The sequence below is a fragment of the Thermobia domestica genome, chromosome 5 (assembly GCF_964235325.1).
Source record: "Thermobia domestica chromosome 5, izTheDome1.hap1.1, whole genome shotgun sequence".
Taxonomy (NCBI): Eukaryota; Metazoa; Arthropoda; class Insecta; order Zygentoma; family Lepismatidae; genus Thermobia; species Thermobia domestica.
Genome location: NC_137458.1, coordinates 282338523 through 282358304, shown reverse-complemented (window position 1 = coordinate 282358304; position 19782 = coordinate 282338523). Strand labels below are relative to the sequence as shown.

Genomic DNA, 19782 nt, shown 5'->3' with positions numbered 1-19782 from the left:
TTGAAAAAAAAATCTATACCTGTAATGTCCATGTGAGTGGGCCACTTTTGCCAGGTATTACATTTCGTTCCGAGAAAAAAGTGGTAAAACGTTGCACCCTAGTATTGTACTCTATGGGACAAAAACATGGATATCATGCAAAAGCGACGAAAAGAGGGGGGGGGGGGTTGAAATATAGGTTTAAAGAAGAATGGAGAGAATTAGCTTGGTCGAACGGAAAACGAATGAAAAAGGGTTGCGAATAGTAGGGGAGAAAAGAACCACTTAATTTATAAAGGCAAGGAAACTGGTTGCAACATTCGTTGAGGAGGAACTGTCATCAGGGACGTAATAGAAGATACGGTGGAAGGAAAACAAAAAGTTGAGCAAGATACTACACTTAGGATTGATATGTATAAAATATGTTAGCACGTATCATGATGCATGGAAGCTTCTCATCTGTAGTATGTGACCCACTAATAATGGCTCTTTTCTATGTATGCCATTCACTGTATATCACATTTGATTAATATCTTTGTATACTAATTTACACATATTTGTATGCTGAGTGTGCTTTTGTGTCTTAAAATAATCTTAACTCCCTCTCTATTTGTCCGAGCTCTAAGCTAATGTGCTGTGCAAAAAAGGAGAGGGAAAAGCTACATAAGCTGAAAAGAGCTGTTGCTATTAGTAGCTTTCTTAATTCTCAGTAGATATAATTAAAAGCTAGGGAAATTTATAAACACCGTATATGACAATTATTCTTAAGTTTTATACATCCAGGATTGTCAAGTGCTCTTAAATCCTAAACCAGTAGTCATACGATGCCAGACCACAATTTTATGCTCGTAGAGTAACGATTCAGTACATTCAGACCCAAGGAAGAGAAAAGCGAGGTGGGAGAAGTTGGTTAACATGGAGTTTAGAGTCCTGTTCAGTACCGAAGGACTGTTTAAGACGCGGACCTATAGCTTAACGTGGGAGCTGAATCAAATCAAATGAACTCCCACAGGAAATCTAACTTCGGTCCACTGCGACAAAGGCACTTACTCCAACCATATAGCTACGAGGGAGTTCAAGTGGGAGAAAGATTGGTAGTGCGCGAGCCACGAGTGGTGTAGTACAAAACCAACTTCTCTTATTTGCCCGTCATCACTGGCTTTGTCAACGTCACACTACTCATTAGATCTATTAAACTAGTTTCGTAAGAATGGGATAAGCAAAATGACGTTACGGAACATCAATTTGACAATAAATGTCCTAGATGGGCATTTACACCCACCTTAGATGTTAATGGTTAGCAAGATTACCTTATAAGGTCGTACTTTCTTCCAAACGACTTACTGGAGAAATGTATCGTCTGTTCCTGTGGTACACCAAGTTTTCAGAAGTGACTTTACATTTGGAATTGCTACAATCGATGACATTTAACGACACCAGTGCTTAGCAGACACATTCTGCTGACTTAGAACACTTTGTTTTGTCGGTGCAAGCAAGAACAAGACAGTAACAGCTGAAGCGCACAGTTACAGGCTTTAACTGTTGTTAATTCAGCAGAAAAGACAACTCGGGCGATGTAAAGTATACTCGTCGTTACAACAAACAGAATGCCTGTAATATTGTCTAAAATGCAACGGGAATTTTTGAGAGTTGAGAGTCCATGATTCGACGACTTAACCTACGGAATGTGGTTACTTATATATGTCGTGAGCGAGACCATGTAGTACGCCATAGTAATGCCGCGATTGTGTAGTCACTGATTTCGTGACTTTTTTTTTTTTTTTTCTTGTTCTACCAGCTATTTCCCAAAGTTTGGATCCACAGTTTCTGAACCGTTCTGTATTTTGAAAATGTAAAAACATACGAGCCACACAACCAAGGGCATTAACCACTTATCTCACCTCTACAAGATCGATAATCCTTTTATTTTATCAGTAGCCCTTTAGAAGATCCTCTATAAACATAACGGGCCTTATGCAAAGTAGTTTTGACGCCTGATTATTGTCATACTAAGAGTTCGACTAACATGTTTCCTGCAGTAGTCAGGCCTTTAGTATAACGCTAATCATACATCGAAACGACTACAATATTACTACATGTTATGAACTGTTTAAAATAAACACTACAAGTATGAATGATATATTTTACTCTAGCTCATTGCAAATTACAAACTTCTTCTTATATCAGTTGTAGTACAATATACCAGAATTTCTTAATAGGCTACAGAGAGTATCACGGCTATATTGAGAGACCTCCTTAAACTGTTAACAAGGGAAACATAAGGTTGTCTTCATACCGTATTCGTCATGTACACTAAGTCCTTAGGAACCCTCCAACTTAATGCTACACAATAACGTAACATACGATTTCTTTATCCCCATTGGCTTATAACATAATTATATTTTCTACGCGTCTAAATGAATTAAATAATGTTACAGATTCTACTAAATTATTCCAAATAATAAATACAGTGAAAAATACCAGAAATAAATAACTTTAAAAAATGTACCAATTCATATAACTATTAACTAATGTATCTACTCATACCAAGCTTCAATATATACGTGGAAAAATTGTCCCAATACCCTGTACATTAGCAAGGTATATTGTTATTAAAGCAGATAATCTTGTAGCATTTTTTTTTCTTTCTTTACAGCAAACTCATTTCATGACTTTCAAATATATGCAACCACGAGAAAACGAAATGATCTCGTATATAAACAAACAGTACAGATCAAGACACACACAAAATAAACCACGAAATGAATATTCAATTTCGTTCTTGTGAAAGTGTTTTATCAAAGGAATTTTATATTTATAGAAAAGTACCTGAATTCATCATGGTAATTTAATTACGACAACTGTTCCCTCTTTCGATATGATACGGTGTCCATCGCACTTAAAAACAAAATGCATCCATTAACTTCAATGAAAAATATTTTTTTTAAAAAAAAAAGTTAAATAACTAAAGTATCAATATTCCTACCACAAGTACACTCAATATTACAAGCAGAGAAGATATGAGAAGTCTCAACTCGCAAATATGCTAAAATTTTCACCACCAGATAATAATAATAACAATACTAAAAATACCTTTTAGCTGCAAATTTCCAATTCGGACTAGTACATACTTTTGTTTGCTGGATAGTCAACTATCTTAGGATACATGAATATAATGAAGGTAACAATTGCTGTGGGAACTAATAGGCACATTTAATATGAAGTTTATAAGATGTCTACACATGATTCGAAAAGATTGTTTATGAAGAAATTGAAAGAAGTTAGTGTAAATGGATTAGTGTAGTACAGTGATGTTCTGTGATTTAGACCAGTAGTAAGATGCAAAAGGGCGATTTAGAAAGAATAGTATTGTTAGAAATTACAACCAGCATTATGGAGCTTAGCCTAAAAACAGTTACTACCTGAGTGTTCTTTCTCAGCCTAACGCGAAAGTCAGAACTTTAGTTCTGACTACGCTCTTCATTGTATTTTAGAATACGATGAAATTTGTTGGTGGATTGGTTGAAAGCATAAATGTAATTAAAAGAAAAACGAATGTTGACTCAAATCTCAATAATCTCCTGTGTAAATTAATCACCACTAACAAAGAAATTAATTGAATACAAAAACATTTTTTATAAATGCATATGCATAAACAAGTCTCCACATAGAGCTACCTCGCGGCTGTATGGTTAAATGAAATGGAATCTTCAAGTTTTACGTCCCACGAATATGCTGAGTTTGCTAAAGTAGACGATGATGATGAGAAATGAATGAAATGGTGGAATGATGAAACTGGGAGGAAAAGGGAGAACCCCGAGAAAACCCACGCACACGGTATTTCTCCACCACAAAGTTCACTTGGCGCGAGCTGGGATCGAACCAAGGACCCCTGCACCAGAGATGACCTGTATGGTTAACGTACGTCTTTAGCGCGGGAGACCCGTGTCCGATTCCCGATGGAAGCTCATGGTTCGGAATCCACATTAAGATGTAGATCCACGTCTCATATAGCTTCACTCTGAAAGGAATGCTAAACCTATGTCAGATGTTTAGTCGACACTGGAAAATTCAGTGGAATTTTCACAACATAATGAGAACTTAAAGCGAGCGTGGGTGAGTATAACACGGATATGATTATGTAGTTCAATATCTGCACTGATTAGTCATTATTATAATTCAAAAGTAATTATTAAAGTTCAGAAATTAATGTTTGTACCTGCACAATTTCTTTAATTTCTTACGATATAGAAATATATCACAATGATTTAGTCCAGTGGTCGCCAAATTTATGAAGCTTCAGAGCTACTGTTCCGTTTTTAAATCCTATTGTGAACTACCAACTAAAGGAACTATCAACCTTAAAAAAATAAATAAAAAAAACTTACATTTGTTTATTGTTACTATTAATAACAGTAACAATTACTGTCGATCATAGTGAAATACAGAGAAAACCGACGTTGATCGTTTAAGGGGAAAACGTATTCTTTGATTTTCAAGATTGCTGTTAAGACTTCCCGCAAGAAACTACTTTTATCACTCCGTGACGCACAAGAGGTGCGAGGAAAGTAAAGGACCATCAACTCACATTTTAAACACAAAGAAGACAAGGGGAATCCGCTGCAAAATTAGTTACACCATTTCTTTTCTTGTAAGAAAACTTTCATACGTTTTTTGCGAAAAGACCGATCGAAAAATGGACGTGCTATATAAAGAAATCCATTGCCTTCATATTAATAATAATAATCATCATCATAAACCCTTAGGTAACCTAAAAAATTCTAACTTGCAAGGCTAACTGCTGAACTCTTGTTGTATGTAACAATCTTATAGTTCTTGTATGTATTGACTTTTCCCTTTTTCTGCAATAAACCAATCGAAGAACGAAACAAAATAACTACTCTCGTGTGTTTGTGAAGAGAAATCAGAATGCGACTTGAATAAAGGTACTGAAGAAAGACAAATAAAACAACTAGCCTACAAAATCTTAACCATCTACATCTAGCTCTGCTCTGTTCCTACGTATACTATTGAAATAACACGATTAAGCATACGAGTGTCGACGATTACGTTATTACAGCAAATAAATAATAACGAATTTCGTTGCAACATTGAATATTAAAAATACAATTAAAAACTACATTAAAATCTAGAAGAGCGTGATGTACTGGCGAATTCGTATCACACTCTTTCAATGGTCCTTTGAAAACGTTTAGTAAAGAAATATTTTCGGTACAAATCTTTAAGTCGAAGATCACCATAGACAAAATCGAATTGGAAAATTAGACATTAAAAAAAATTATTCGTATTGAAGTACCTAGATAGTTGACTAACCATAAATGTCTGTACGTTGCCAACTTAGCTAGATATGATTCTGAAATGATGTCAATAATAAAAACTTTTTTCTTTCTTTTTAAAGATACACACAAGTAATAAAACTTATTACAATTAGAATAAAATTACTGTTGATTTTTTAAAAATAACTACCTTTTTATAAAAACAGTTTTTCTTGGTATTCACAAACAATTTTATCAACACAAACATGGCCAAATTCATCAACAATTGTTCACTTTAACATATGAACACATTTTATATACATACAGCACTATGATTCAACTTCAAAACGTTGTACCCACCGTTCATATTTGCATAAAACACTTATTTTAAAATAAGTGAGGTTTTCTCACAATCACTTTCTGACATCACATTTCTCAAGGATTACAAAATACAGAGTTAAAGAAGCATATCTGCGAAACCGGGTGTGTTTGGAAACAACATCAAAATAAACTTTGGCAAATAATTCATCACACGAAATCAACTATAGACCAATATGAGTATACAAATACAGATTTCGAAGTTATAGTCTACCGAAAATTGGTTGGAACGATATGAAAGGGCCTTCTTAACTCGAGAAAAAATGTCGCATAAAGTTTATTTTTTTTTTAAAGCCTACAATTCTATTATGGCATATGGAGTGTGTGTCAGAATTCAGTTGTTGATCTATCATTTTCTGTTTCTACAAGACTTCATGAATTTCCTTCATCCTTCAACCCTAACGCTGTTGCCGCTATTATTTCATTTCCATTGGTGCACTAATAGAATCTAGGCTTAAAATAATCTTCGTTTTCTTACCTCCTTGATCAAACACTTCCTTCTTGAGTTCTGAATCTTTTATTTTATCATACCCACCGTATGCATTCAAATTTCATTGCTCTTTCACTGGAAATGAACCCAGCATTTTCTATTTTCCTACCAATTTTTGGTGGGCTATAATCTTGAAAACAAAACTTTGTGCACTCATGTCAGTCTATGTAAATATATATATTCCATGTTTTTGTGAGAGTATTCTTTTAACGTAGCACTTTGATATTGTTTCTGAACGCTTTGTATATAGAGGGTAATGAAATTATTTTGCGTAACTTGTAGACTGACTGTGTATGTACAATATCGAGTATTTCTAATGCTCCTCAAATGAACCGTTTAAAATCAGTTTATGGTCAGTTCATTGATTGATCTCATTATCCAAGGTTTACCAGTAATTGCTACCAATGATAAGATAACAAATGAGGGTAACAGCTTTACTTCTGTAAATTTCCGCAGGGACGGAAAATGTTCAATTTTTGATCTCTGCATATACTACACGTCACACGTACACTGGTAGACTTGGCTACAGTGTGGAAAACTGCAATTATCCTATACATTATTATTTTTTCAAAGTTTGTAATAAATAAATAAAAAAAAAATAAAATTAAAAAAAAAGAAAAGAAATACTTAAAAGTAAATCGCAGAAATACGAGATATACTTCGACGCATAATCACTTGTTTCCTAATGCTTTTTTTTATTATTATTGCCTCAGTGTTGTTTGTTGATTTTCAGCGTCCCTTTTAGGCAAGGCTATATAAGACCTAGATCTACAGTTTAAGATGAAATCCGAACCACCGTATGCATTCAAATTTCAATACTCTTTCACTGGAAATAAACCCAGCATTTTCTATTTTCCTCTTCTCCCTCAGAGACATAGATTCACTGAATGTGCGTAAGTCATACTTTTTCTGAGTCTTGGTTCTATTCTGTGTATATTGCTTCTTGCTTCGTACGTCTAGGCCAATTACTACGAGCATTGGAAGTAACTCTAACAAATCTGTATTTTCTTAAAATCGACCCGGTAGCAACGACCTTACTTTGCACAATGGGGTTGGTAGTCTAATGGTTAAAAACAATTTTCACAGTTAAAAGTCAGGCTTTGATTCATGATGACCAGCTACACTGTTCCTGTTACGCACAAAGTTAAATAAAATAAAATAAATAAATAAAATTTAAAAAATCACTTTTAGTCGCGGACCGCTATTTGGCCATCAATGATCTAGCAGATAGTCCGCCAATAAGTAATAGTAATGCCTCCCCTCTATACGTAAACAAATCTTCAAAATCTTCAGTTGAGTTTAACGTCCCTTTCAGCAGCGAGGCTATATGAGACGTGGACTTACTGATTAACGTGGAATCCGAACCACATGAGCCCCAGGGAATCGAACCCGAGTTTCCCACGCCAAGAGCGCGTACCATCAAGGTCTTTAGTTCCATATAATCTACAGAGGAGGCATAGTCTAAAGACGCCATTTTGTATCACATATTAAGGTCGGCCGGTACATCGAACAATTTCTGTTATCCAATAATAATGCACCAGTATATTTTTCTTGCAATAAATGTAATGTTCCGCCATCAGAACATTATTTGCAAACGTTTTACTTACTCTAAGAGAACAATAGATAATTCTTTAAAAAAAATCAAATGAAATCTTTGAGTTTAACGTCCCACGATTATGCCTGTTAGGCTAAAGGAGACGATGATTAAGGAAAGCGAATGATGATGGAAGAATTAGTGGAATGAGAAAATGGGAGGAAACAGGAGTACACCGTGAAAACCCACGGACAAGATGTCCACCACCAACTTACTTGGCCGGGGATCGAACCAGGAGAGCACGCACTACAGGTAAGCGCTCTACCACTGAGCCATTATGCCCCCCAAATAATTCTAAAAAGGAAAAATCTTGTATGTATCAGTGAAACACAAATATCTACAGGCTAGGCATATTAGAAAAAAAATGCATGTACGTCCTACTCACAAGTTACGCAGCACAATTTCATTTAACCCTATATACTTCATCCTTTCAATTCGATATTTCAAAGCTAGGTGTATATATTTTTTTAGGTATTTCAATGTTTTCTGTATAATTTAAGTACCGAAGAACACGGAACAATGATAAGAAGTCAAAATTTGTTGATTTCTATCACGTAATGCTTCAAATTGTCTTAATATGCTGCAAACTGTAAATTCAAATTATTATTTTGAATATTACATACCACCACCATCCATCAACAACAACAACATAAAGCATAAACACATACTGCTAAATAAATTACTTTTATTTAGAACAAAAATGTTTGATTTATACTAAAAAGATTATTCCCCTCGTTTCGTGACAACCAACTATATATAACTGTACAATACATTCAAGCTACACATTCATGGACGCCATATCCCATCCCATTAAAATATAAATATATTGAAACTTCTTCACTTGGTAAATATAAATGAAACTCAATTCATATACATATCAAGGTCTTAATTAATATTAGCTACTTCTTTTCTTTTTCTGTAAAATCTTACTTGGCTATGATACTATATAACAGGCTTTATATACATATGTAAAGTTTTATTTTTTAGTTAATAAAAAGATCAGGATAAAATTCCTAAAATAGATCGAGAACAAACATTTAGTTGAAGGAAGGGAATGTACGTACGTGTGTTTCTTTTAAAAAAAAAAAAAAAAAATACCTCCAGGGCTATCCACCTGAGTGAAATTGTTCTTTTTATATACATGTAACAAGCAGTTAGATATTGACTATGTCATTTTTTTATGTTTAATCTTTATTTTTTCTCTTTAAAAATGTTACAAGGCGAATTTGTGTTCTTGGCCTGTTGTGTTTGTTTATTAAATGTTTATTAAATACGCAAATATCGCAGTAAAGGCCTCTTTAATGAAAACAGAGCACAGTGGCTTTGAAGTCGAGATATACATAATTCAAACTTACAAGCTATTTATCAGAATTAACAATACTACATATACAGCTAGGCTGACACACTTGGAAATGCTATTCATATATTTATATATATATATATAACTCTTTTGCTTGGTCCACCAGATAAAAAAGATACAAATACAGTAAAAATCTGTAAATTTGGCCTCCATCTGGAGTCATAAATACAACCAGGTAATTTTATTACTCCGTAAGATGGCTGTTTCAAATGACACTTACAGTGGCCAACATAAACAGTTTTTAACTGCAGTTTAAAAATGTGTACAAGAAATATTAGTGAGTAGTCACACTTGAGGGTAAATTGAGGTTTGTCAAGCATCCATAATTGTTTGAATTTCATTCTCCTGACCAATATGTAAGAGAGAAACATATAATTTCAAACCTGTAAAATTACACGCTTAAAGGTGGTTTGTGAAAAAGAAATTTATTTATACAAATGTGTGACATTTGATGTGTTAAAATATTGTTTATTCTTACATTCTATTGTTAACACTGTATTTTATGTTTTTTTTTCCTTAATGTCTTGTTCTGTCTTATATTAGAATTTGTAAGTGATTTCCAACCCTGAGTTCACTTTATATAAATAGGCGAAGAAAGAAGATCCCTATATCAGCCAAAAACTGCTTAGTTTAGAACGACACTGAATAGTTTTATTTTCCATATATTTGATATGAATGGTTCTGTATCGGCATTGGTTATGATTCTAATAAATTAATATTCGGTGTTCTACTCATGGAACAGTTTTGTGAACAAAAAATATCCAACTGTTCAAGCAGTATTATTCAACATATGTTTAACATCAAATGCTGATATCTTTTATAAGTTTATATTACACACAAAATTATGTTTTTCAAATACTTTTCATGTACATATAACAAGATCCACTTGCCGATGGAATGCTTAATGTGTCGTTCTGCTCTATCTTCCCCTATTTTGGTAAGAAATCCACTGTTTGATGGATGAAAATTCAGTATATTTTACTAACAATGATTTTTTCGTGTATACTTTACTTACTCATTTTTCTCCCCGATTATCCGAAACTAATATGTACAGTCGAATTAAAAAGAAAACTCTCTTTCACAAGCTCTATAACTTTATGATTAACCTTTTGGGGAACACCGTAAGTTTCCGAATTTAGAAAAATAAAATTATCACAGCTACTATACTAATTGCCACATCGCTACAAATAATATGAATGTACTATAGCGTTATTTTATTTCGTACCCAAACGGTGAGTTTTTGTTATTATTTGTAAAACGTGGCGATAATGAAATTCCCGAACTACGCAATACACCAATAAACCATCATTCGATATTACTCAAAAAACAGAAATGACAGAACCCTGAGACCTTGAAACTTTGTTTACCCCACTATGTACCAAAACCTTTAATTACATGTGCAATTAAAGAGCTTCTGAAAGAGAGGCGATTGTTTAATGTTTTAATCACAACTGTACTATATATATAAATATGTTAACATTCTCATGTTTTATACACTTTTCCTTTTCAACGTTTTTATCACAGGATACGTTCCTCATATACACGAAATGAATACGACTCAACTTTGAAAACAAGGCCACCTTCGTATACGGATCTTAATTTTTATAATCAAAATTACAACACTTCTAGCCTGAACATAAGTATTTCTTTTTAAAAGCATAGACAATATTGAATAAATGGAAAAAATATATATAATGCTGTATAAAAACAACAAAACGACTTCACCTACGTCGCCTACGAATACATAAATTGTATGCATCATTAACAATAATAGTATCTAAACATAATCCAAGAAAAATATATACGTAGCATACTATAATGTTAAATAAAATAAACATAGCCCAAAAATAAATACCAGTGATGATTTTTACTACGATACCAATTGAAAACAATAAATAATTCTCATGGTAAGCCATAATGTATTGTAGTTACTGCTACAAGTAAACAGCACCGTTTTTGTATGGTAAAAAAAAATCCATTTACTAAAAATGGATGATATTAAAAATTGAAATGTAAAATAATTAGGGACTACACTAATGGGTAAACATTGTGTACATAAGAATTGTCTGTTAATATTTTATTTAATGTGATTACGAGGAAGAATCAGAAAATATGTCCTAGCAACTTCCTTTGCAATCAGACAAGCGTAAATTTAACACATATAATGATATAACATGGACAGTCATGTGCAAATATATGATAGTCCTCACTTAACTCCTGAGAACTATATGTGAGCGCCCTTATGTTATGTGGAATTACAAAAATTCAGTCGTATTATGTTCGTCAACAAAGATACTAGATCATACACTACTTTTGAGTCCTCGATCCAGGGTCAGCTATTTTGATTATTATTTCTTTATTTCCCTGCAAGACTGTCATGTTTGAGTTCCTTAAATTTTAAATTTAGAAGCACCAAAACACTAGCGTTTTGAATACAGAAAGAAATGTAAAAGAGATACTTTTTCTTTTGGAAAGAAAAGTACGCTACATCCTGCTCTCAATCACGAAAAAATATTCCGTTTCAAGAGCACAATTATACACTGTTTGCAAAAGTGAAGAAATAAATGACCCTTTGAGTATCCTGTAAGACTTTTACGGCAGTCATCATTTTATATATCAATATATCTTGAAACAAAAGCCAACAGTGTATCAGTATACCTAATTTCCTATTTCTTCTTGAATATTACGCAAGTTCAGTATCTCCAGAAGGTAAATAGTTTAGTTTTTAATAATTTCGATTTTATCTAATTATTACATAAACTACAACTGAAAGTGTTAGGACAAGAACATGCAATTTTATATCCTTCATTTCCTCTCGTTTCTCTTGCTTTCTACGCCATGACGACAATTCATTGGGAATCGAAAGTGTTTCACTATATTTTGCTATTGAAATAAAGTGAATAATGTTTCACGGTTATCGCAGATATACTAAAGGAGACGAGCGATAAATTAAAATAAATGATGGAAAATTTTGTAGGAATGAAGAGAGGCAGGAAACACAAGAAAATCACATGATAAACCAAAGAATACAATGTTGGCTGCCACAACGTCTTACAGCCTGGATCTAACCAGAAACGTCCATTAGGGGTATTGAGTGATGTACCACTATTGTTTTCGAGTGTCATACTTAAGGATAGAATGTAAAAATCTCTCGTTTAAATTTTGATACGCCTGACCCTAGGATTCATTCCGTAATATACAAAAATATACGCTTCTGGTTACATAAGGAATTAGTGGGACATTCATTTACGTCATTCTCTCCTCGTATATTTCATGATGATTTACACTTGGAAAATTACAACCTTCAAGTAAAACAAAATAATCGTATATTTTTTTAAAAGGTTATATTTTGTCCAGAATACGTAAGTATAGTTGAAACACTTACTTTGAAGCATAACTTCAATAAATAAAAGATCAATTCATTCTGTTTCCACCATTTCTGAATCTGGAGCGTCTTCATTGTCATTGTCCTCTCCACCTTCACCTTCCTCGCGTTCAGCCTCCTCTTCCTCCTCCTCCTCATCCTCATCCTCTTCTTCCACCCCATTACCCATGTCCTCTGTTTCATCCAGTCCTAAATCATGTTCAGTTGTCTCCTCAATATCAATACTTTCTTCAGTTTCATCGATGTCATCCACTCCAGGTCCGGTCTCTTCTTCAATGTCTGCCTCTTGATTCATTTCCTGTTTAATATTTGCTAACGACATCCCTTCATTTGTGTCACCGTCGCCTCCTGCGTCCGTACTTTCCTCTTTTTCTTCTTTAATCGCCGAGCGCTGCTCCTGCTTCACACCACAATGTGTCAAATGAATTTTCAGATAATATTTATCACACAAAACTTTCCCACACCTCGGACACGGTACCCGACAACTCCACTTTCGCTTTTTAGATTTTTTCAATTTTGTTGGAATACCTTTCTTACGGAGTTTCATTAATGTTTCTGGATCTAACTTAGCATTTTCAATGTCCTCCTCCACGGGATCAATACAGTTAGTAAATTGTCCAGCATTAGCACCAAATGTTGAAGGTGTCGCGTTGCTCTGAGCTACGTCATTCAATGGTTGTATAGGTGTCCCAGTAGCATTTCCATAATAAAGGAAGTGTGTAGGTGGTACGCTGTAAACTGATGCTATTTTCACATTCTCTGTTTTCACGGGAGCTGGAAAAAAAAGTAAATAAATATCCATGCTACGATAAAATATAGCACTTATAAATTAAATGCAAATAAAAATCTTAACTTGACTGCATCACATGCTTGGCAAACGGTGCAGTGGCATATAAATCATTCTCTGGACACAGTTGTCTAGAAATATCAAGTCTTGGTTTTAGACAGCTGTTAGATCGCATCAGCTCTCCCGAATAGGTTTGTCTTTAGCTATTTTTGAACAAGTTCACATATACCTAAGTATACCCAAAAATTAATAGGGAGGAGCCGAGAATTGCCAGAATCTTCAGATTATGGTACCTGGTCGGTGTATGTATCTTTATTCTCTCCTGCTCTATTCAAAATGGGACCAAAGGGTTCATTCAGCCTCTATCAAATGGGATACCAGCAGGGGCCAAGGCAGCTGTACCACGGTTGACCACATTGTATTCTTTATATACCATTGTCTCGAAATATTGAACTTGGTTTTAGACACTTCGCAGACCATATCAGTTTCTCCCGAAGAGTTCGTCTGTCTTTATTTCTGATAACCAAAAGTTAATAGAATGCATGAATTCTAGACATATATATTTAAATGACTCACTCCAAGATTTAAAAATTCTTACAGTTGTTATCAAGAAAATATAACATATACAAAATATCTCTCGTCTGCGTCACAGAATAATATATATATATATATATTTTTTTTTCAAAATTCTCTATTATATCAAGGACCATCTATCCACTAAACTACATAAATTGATTTAATGTAACAATATATTCTTTAATTTATTTTCATAGGAAAGCCTTAATGTTTCACAAAGCATAGTAAATTCTGAATCAATTAATTAATGCTAATACGAAGAAATTTTTATTACTATTATTTATTTATTCATTTTTTAGCAATGAAATATCTGAACGCAACACTGACAAGGGCAATTCGGGAAAAAGCACTCGCCTGCAGCGGAACTAAGTGTGCCATTTGAAAGACCAATTCATGCTGATTATAAGTTAATAAAACCCCTGTACGGTTTGAGAACTTTTCGAGAGATTCAATGTTAAATACACGATTTGCACACGGTTTGTACAACCATTTGATATATTTGGATTCCGAACGATGAAAGATGATGGCAAGAGATTTGTACATAGTATGAACTTCATTCGGACGTTATGATGTACCAACGAAACAATCAAATTAAGTTCGAGTCCATGCTAACGAATCAGTTCCGACCACCGCGATACATTGGATTGTTTAAGTGTGCGTTCCACAAGGCAAATTACCGAACAAATCATGTACCTTTTGAATTACCTATAGAATTTGCTTTTCGCGTTGGTTATGCAAACTGTTCCCTTGACGGATGCAAAGCAACTGCACATATAAAATGTTAATGGTACAAGGAAATCTTTTGCCTGCGTCATTTCTTCATAGAACAGAACAAGTGATGAATTTTCATCTCTAACCTATCATTATTGTGAACAGTATAATGATTAGTTTTAACTAACAAACCTGTTAGTTATTGCAAAACAGGTTTTTCCGTTACCTCCGACAGATTTCAATTCGTATGTCACGAATGTACTTAACGCGTTTAAATGCGCATATACTCATTTTTTCCCCATATAAACTTTAAAGTCGAATCTCTCGTACAGTTCTCAACCATACAGAAATTTTATTAGCTTGTTGTAACCAGCATGAATTGGTCCTTCAAATGGCATGCTTAATTTCTCTGCAGGCGGGTGCTTTCTCCTGAACTTCCCTTGTGGAGAGCAGAGCAATCTCTTCTAAGAGATGTCCTAATTTAGCATGATCAATATGTAACACATGGAACGACGAAGTGTTCCGTATAATTTAGAACTACACACTTTTAACATTCCTCTCAATTGCATGTATTCGATCTACTAAAGTTTGGACTATATAGATACTAAATACATAGCGTATGCATGGTATGTCAAAGCCTCTTTCAATAGCTAAAATAGGCTCTTTTTCAATTTTATATTTTCTCATTTATAACAATTCCTTTCGTAGTACTTCACTGAACTTTGTACCGGGAGGACGTTATTTAAAGCTACAGAAGTTTCAAAAAATATTTCTGTATGCAACAATTGTGATGCTAATCGTGTGTATTGCTTTTTTCACGATATTAATTTTTCCTCCCTTTTCTACTAAATTGTGGAGCTACCCACAAGCCTCCCTACACCACCACTGAATATTTCAAAATTTCCTATATTTCGTATGCATACACACTACCAACACTGCCTTCTAAATGCACCCAGACGCGATGAATATTTCCACGCTCGATTAGAACATCTTCGTTCCGTGCTGAAAAATCCATATAGTCTATCCAATGGTGCGGCCATTTCCCAATCGCCCGACGTTAACGTTGCGCTGTTAATGCCACATTTTTAGCCATAGACAGATGTCAACACTTAAAAACAATCCATGTGAATTCCTGAATGAAGGGTGAAAGCGTCTCTCTGAAAGCGATTGAAAGGTCAGAAGTTGTAGAATTATCTAAAAACGCCCATGTCATAAAACGCACGCACACTCGCCCTTTTTTCGGTATTCCAGAAATGTATATTTATGTGTCCTTCAACAACTGAATTAGTTCACTTCTAAAATATCATGATAACCAATAAACTGAAGTGTATTATAAGCTATTTTCTTATTGAACCTGCATTTTCTCGACAATCTCGCTGTCTGGGGCATAAGTGATATTCTTACATCTATAGCAGCAGTGCGCATTGATATATGCCATTACACTTTGAATACGCTATAATAATAATGCTTTTATAATGCTATCTTTTAGAATTCCTGTAAACTACTTTGTTTCGTCCTCAAACTTGTACCTACTTGTAGTAGAATTCTCATTTGAGAACTAACAGAAACATTTACGTTCTGCACAGGTGAGATACAAATAGGTTGATACTCTATAGAAGGCCCTGGCTTGTTTTCTTGATTCACTTGATGCTGACAACTGACTGAACAATTAAATGGCAGTAAGGGACCTATTCGATTTGCCATAAGGACTAGACTGTGTCACATGATCAGGTCAAAAGTCACGTTACGTGCTAAACCGAGTCTGGAGATTCCAAACCCAGATGTGAGATATTTCAAGTACGTAATCTCCGTGTGGGGCGCCCTGAGTAATTCGAAGAAAATGCATTATCATTATTATTAATTTTACTCAAACAACTCGACTTTTGACAATGTTCTATCCTTATTTACCTTACGTGCTTTACATCGTTTTTAAACTCTTCATTATGTCTTTGCAACAAACTTTCAATTAGCCATCTCATTATAGTTTTTGAGATATGTGGACGACTTCATTTTTTTTTTTTTTTTTTTTTTCACTGATTCTCCATTGACTTTAATGTTCATGTTTCGTGCTTTTTGACTTTGTTCCATCCATTTTAGAACAATTTGCTTTTGGAATATAGATTCTATACACAGTCTCTTCTACATTTGGGGTCAATTTCAGGCATCTCCCCCAAAGTCTGTTCAACATCATTTCAACCGAAAAGGCTCTTTATATCCTTATGCTTTTCTTGTTTCATTAATAAATTTCAATCTTTTTGTTTTCGTTTTTAACTTCCGGGGCTTGGCTTAAAATAAGTATCGGCTTACAATACCGTACGCTTAGATGTTAGAACCTAATTGAAAATAATACTAGAACAGTGCACTCACCTGGCGCCACCGGCGGAGGTGCTGGTCGAATTGGTCGGCGTTTGTGTTTCATACAGTGTTCTAAATGCACTTTTAGATAATATTTGTCACATAACCCTTTGCCACAATTGGGACACATTACTGGATGTCTTCGCTTGCTTCTGGGCTTCTTTTTCGGCCACTGAGAATTGGGTATTGTTGCTGGAAGTCCTTCCCTCTTCAAGATTGGTACGGTCGGCTGTTCCAGTATCGTTATCTGAGGTTCCATCGACGGTAGGATGTATTCATCTGCATTATACACATTCCCTCGAACACCTGTCAAAGTAACAAAGCAAACAATGAGTGAAATATGTAGAACACTTGAAGTGTTTTTTAAGTAATATTGATATTTTGTAAGTAATATCACGGAAACAACAATATAATAAAAGTTTATATCTTACTCTAATTATATCAGATTTTTTCAACGTTTGTACATCAGGGCACTGTCTCCGGGAAACCAGATGTCTAGTAACCATAACTTTATTATTTCCACTGCATGTCAGTAAACGTGATTTCTTTAATATTTCGGTTGAAGATTGTAAACCTTAATCACGAAATTAACATGAAGTTTCGTGAAGTTTTTTGAGACAAAAGTGGACAATGAATATTTTAAAACTGTACTGGCACTGTTAAACTTCATTCTGTAGTACTAGTCTGTGTAACAAGTTTTCAATGTAGCACAAAAATCTTCATTTCCCGCTTCTGCCCTCAAAACCTGTAAATAATTACAAACCCATCTTTTTTCGTGATCAAAGCAACAACTTTTCTGTTCTCAGACGAAATACTGAAGAACTCACACAAAGAGAATAAAGGAGCTAAGACTGATTAATCTTCCACTTGAATTATGAATACAGGCAACAGGTGCATTTTAAAGAAATCCTGTAGTATGCGTAAGTACTCAGTTTTCTGGAGAAAAAAAAATGCCGTTTGCTTCTGGCTACGCTGCTACGATATATTTACGTACTTCCGTTTTAATATCTTCTAAAACTGACACAGAGCTCAGAACCTGCCTTTGGGCAGAACACTCAGACCTACATTGCAAACGCTGTAAGACTTGATATATGATAGTGATTATGATATATGATACTGATTACGAAATATAAGGTGTTACATATACAGTTTAAGCACTACATGGACAATGCTCTCCCCAGGCAAGGAAGTGTAAATACCATAATAAACGTTAAAAGGTAAAGGTATTCAAAAGCTTAAATCAAAATTTTATATTTTGTTTTAGCATGATGGGGACTTAAATGTACACAGTAAACATCTCCATATTTTTTCCCCTTTTTAAATAACTAGACGGAAATTTGTATGTAAAATATGAAGTCAAATTTGTTTTATTTATCTATATATGTACTTTCCGCCGTATATTGTTCTGACCCACGTCGCACATGAGGAATGAAAAAATGTATTTTATCGATAACATGAAAAAGTCTCATATTGATTAAAAGTAAAACAGAACTTTATTTCAAGCCGACAATGGAAAAAATACTAGTATCAAAAACTAAAATTTTGCAGCTTTGTGTAAATTTGATGTTTCTGCGCAGATATTACTTATAATAATAATAATAATAATAATAATTTTTAAAAAAATCACGGAAAAACACATTCTACGGCGATAAAGAAATAACGCAAACAAAATAGTGGTGCACAGTGAACACTAGAAATTTAAAGAAATCTTTTTTTTCTGAAATTAATATTAATTAAAAGAATGTAATTATCGTTCGTTTGGTACTTTTGCAAATTACTGTTAAGTATTTAAATTCAATTTTTGTTATTTACATTTTAAGACTAGTGTTAGGAGTCCGTTTGGTTGTAATAAAGTGGGAAATACGAACGCTGGTTCCCTTATGGAAATGTTAAAAGGGGCTAGAATTGATGGATGGTATTAGAACAGAAACTTGCTACGACAAATGACCTGCCAGCAATGTAGAATACCTATGATCCCGATGGCAGAACTTTCTTTGTCTTTCTGCGATGAGCGTTTGTACGTCAAAAATTTTCTGCAGGAATTCCAATATAGAAAATCAAGATACTATATATATATATATATATATTTATTTTACAGCGTTACATGAAGCATGATAAACAGTTTTCGGAGGTTTCCCTAGTTTAAGTTACAACCTGTGAAGTCACATTTTTTGAGTTTTGCTACAAGAAGCAGATTCAAAATATTTATCGTCCGTGCATTTAAGACATCTACACATAGCAGGCATGTTTTTATACTTTTCTGTTGGCTATTTCTTTTTTCCTCTGGCAAACTTTTCTGCACAGGCGCGGCAAATTTTCTGCGATCACATCGCTAATCGCGGCACATTCTGCTATAGGGCCTATGATTAGGATCATTTACGCTCTCTCATTTCTGAAACACTATTTCGGTTTCGGATTTTACTTAAAGTAAGAAAATACCTCTAAATATTTAGTTTTATTTGTAAATAAACAAATTATTAACATTTAGGTTTAACTTATCAAGTATTTGGTCTAGGAATTAATTCGTGCGGTTATACAAAAGATGGCGTAACTAGCTTATTGTCCCATAGTTTCGTTGATCCAAACATGCGTTGAAAACTACTGTCATTGAGCATCTTGTTTAGTATATGTCAGTTGCTTGAAGCGGAAACAACAACATTTTTTCTTCAACTGAAAATGGCGCATTTTGTGCCTGATAAAGTGTTTTTGCGGGGAGTTATTCTTCATTGCTTTAACATGAAGAAAAGTGCTACCGCAAGTCATCATATTTTAGTGGAAGTGTTTGGTGACCATGCTCTAGCTGAGCGAACGTGTCAGAAGTGGTTTGCACGGTTGAAAGGTGGTGATTTCAGCTTGGAAGACCAAAAGCAATTTGGACAGCCAAAAGAATT

General features: G+C 34.2%; 1 protein-coding gene across 4 annotated transcripts in view; it reads right to left on the bottom strand.

Annotated features, from left to right (window-relative positions):
* Positions 1-8801: 8801 nt before the first annotated feature.
* The window catches only part of LOC145686664 (uncharacterized), a 176495-nt gene continuing 165514 nt past the window's right edge, over positions 8802-19782 (bottom strand). For all 4 annotated transcript variants that reach the window (XM_081760162.1, XM_081760158.1, XM_081760161.1 and 1 more), the window contains exons 6-7: positions 16904-17197; positions 8802-13236 (exon numbers count right to left, since the gene is read on the bottom strand). In XM_081760162.1, the coding sequence (XP_081616288.1) occupies positions 12497-13236; positions 16904-17197 (1034 nt within the window). In that variant the 3' untranslated portion in view covers positions 8802-12496. The remainder of the gene's footprint in view (positions 13237-16903; positions 17198-19782) is intronic.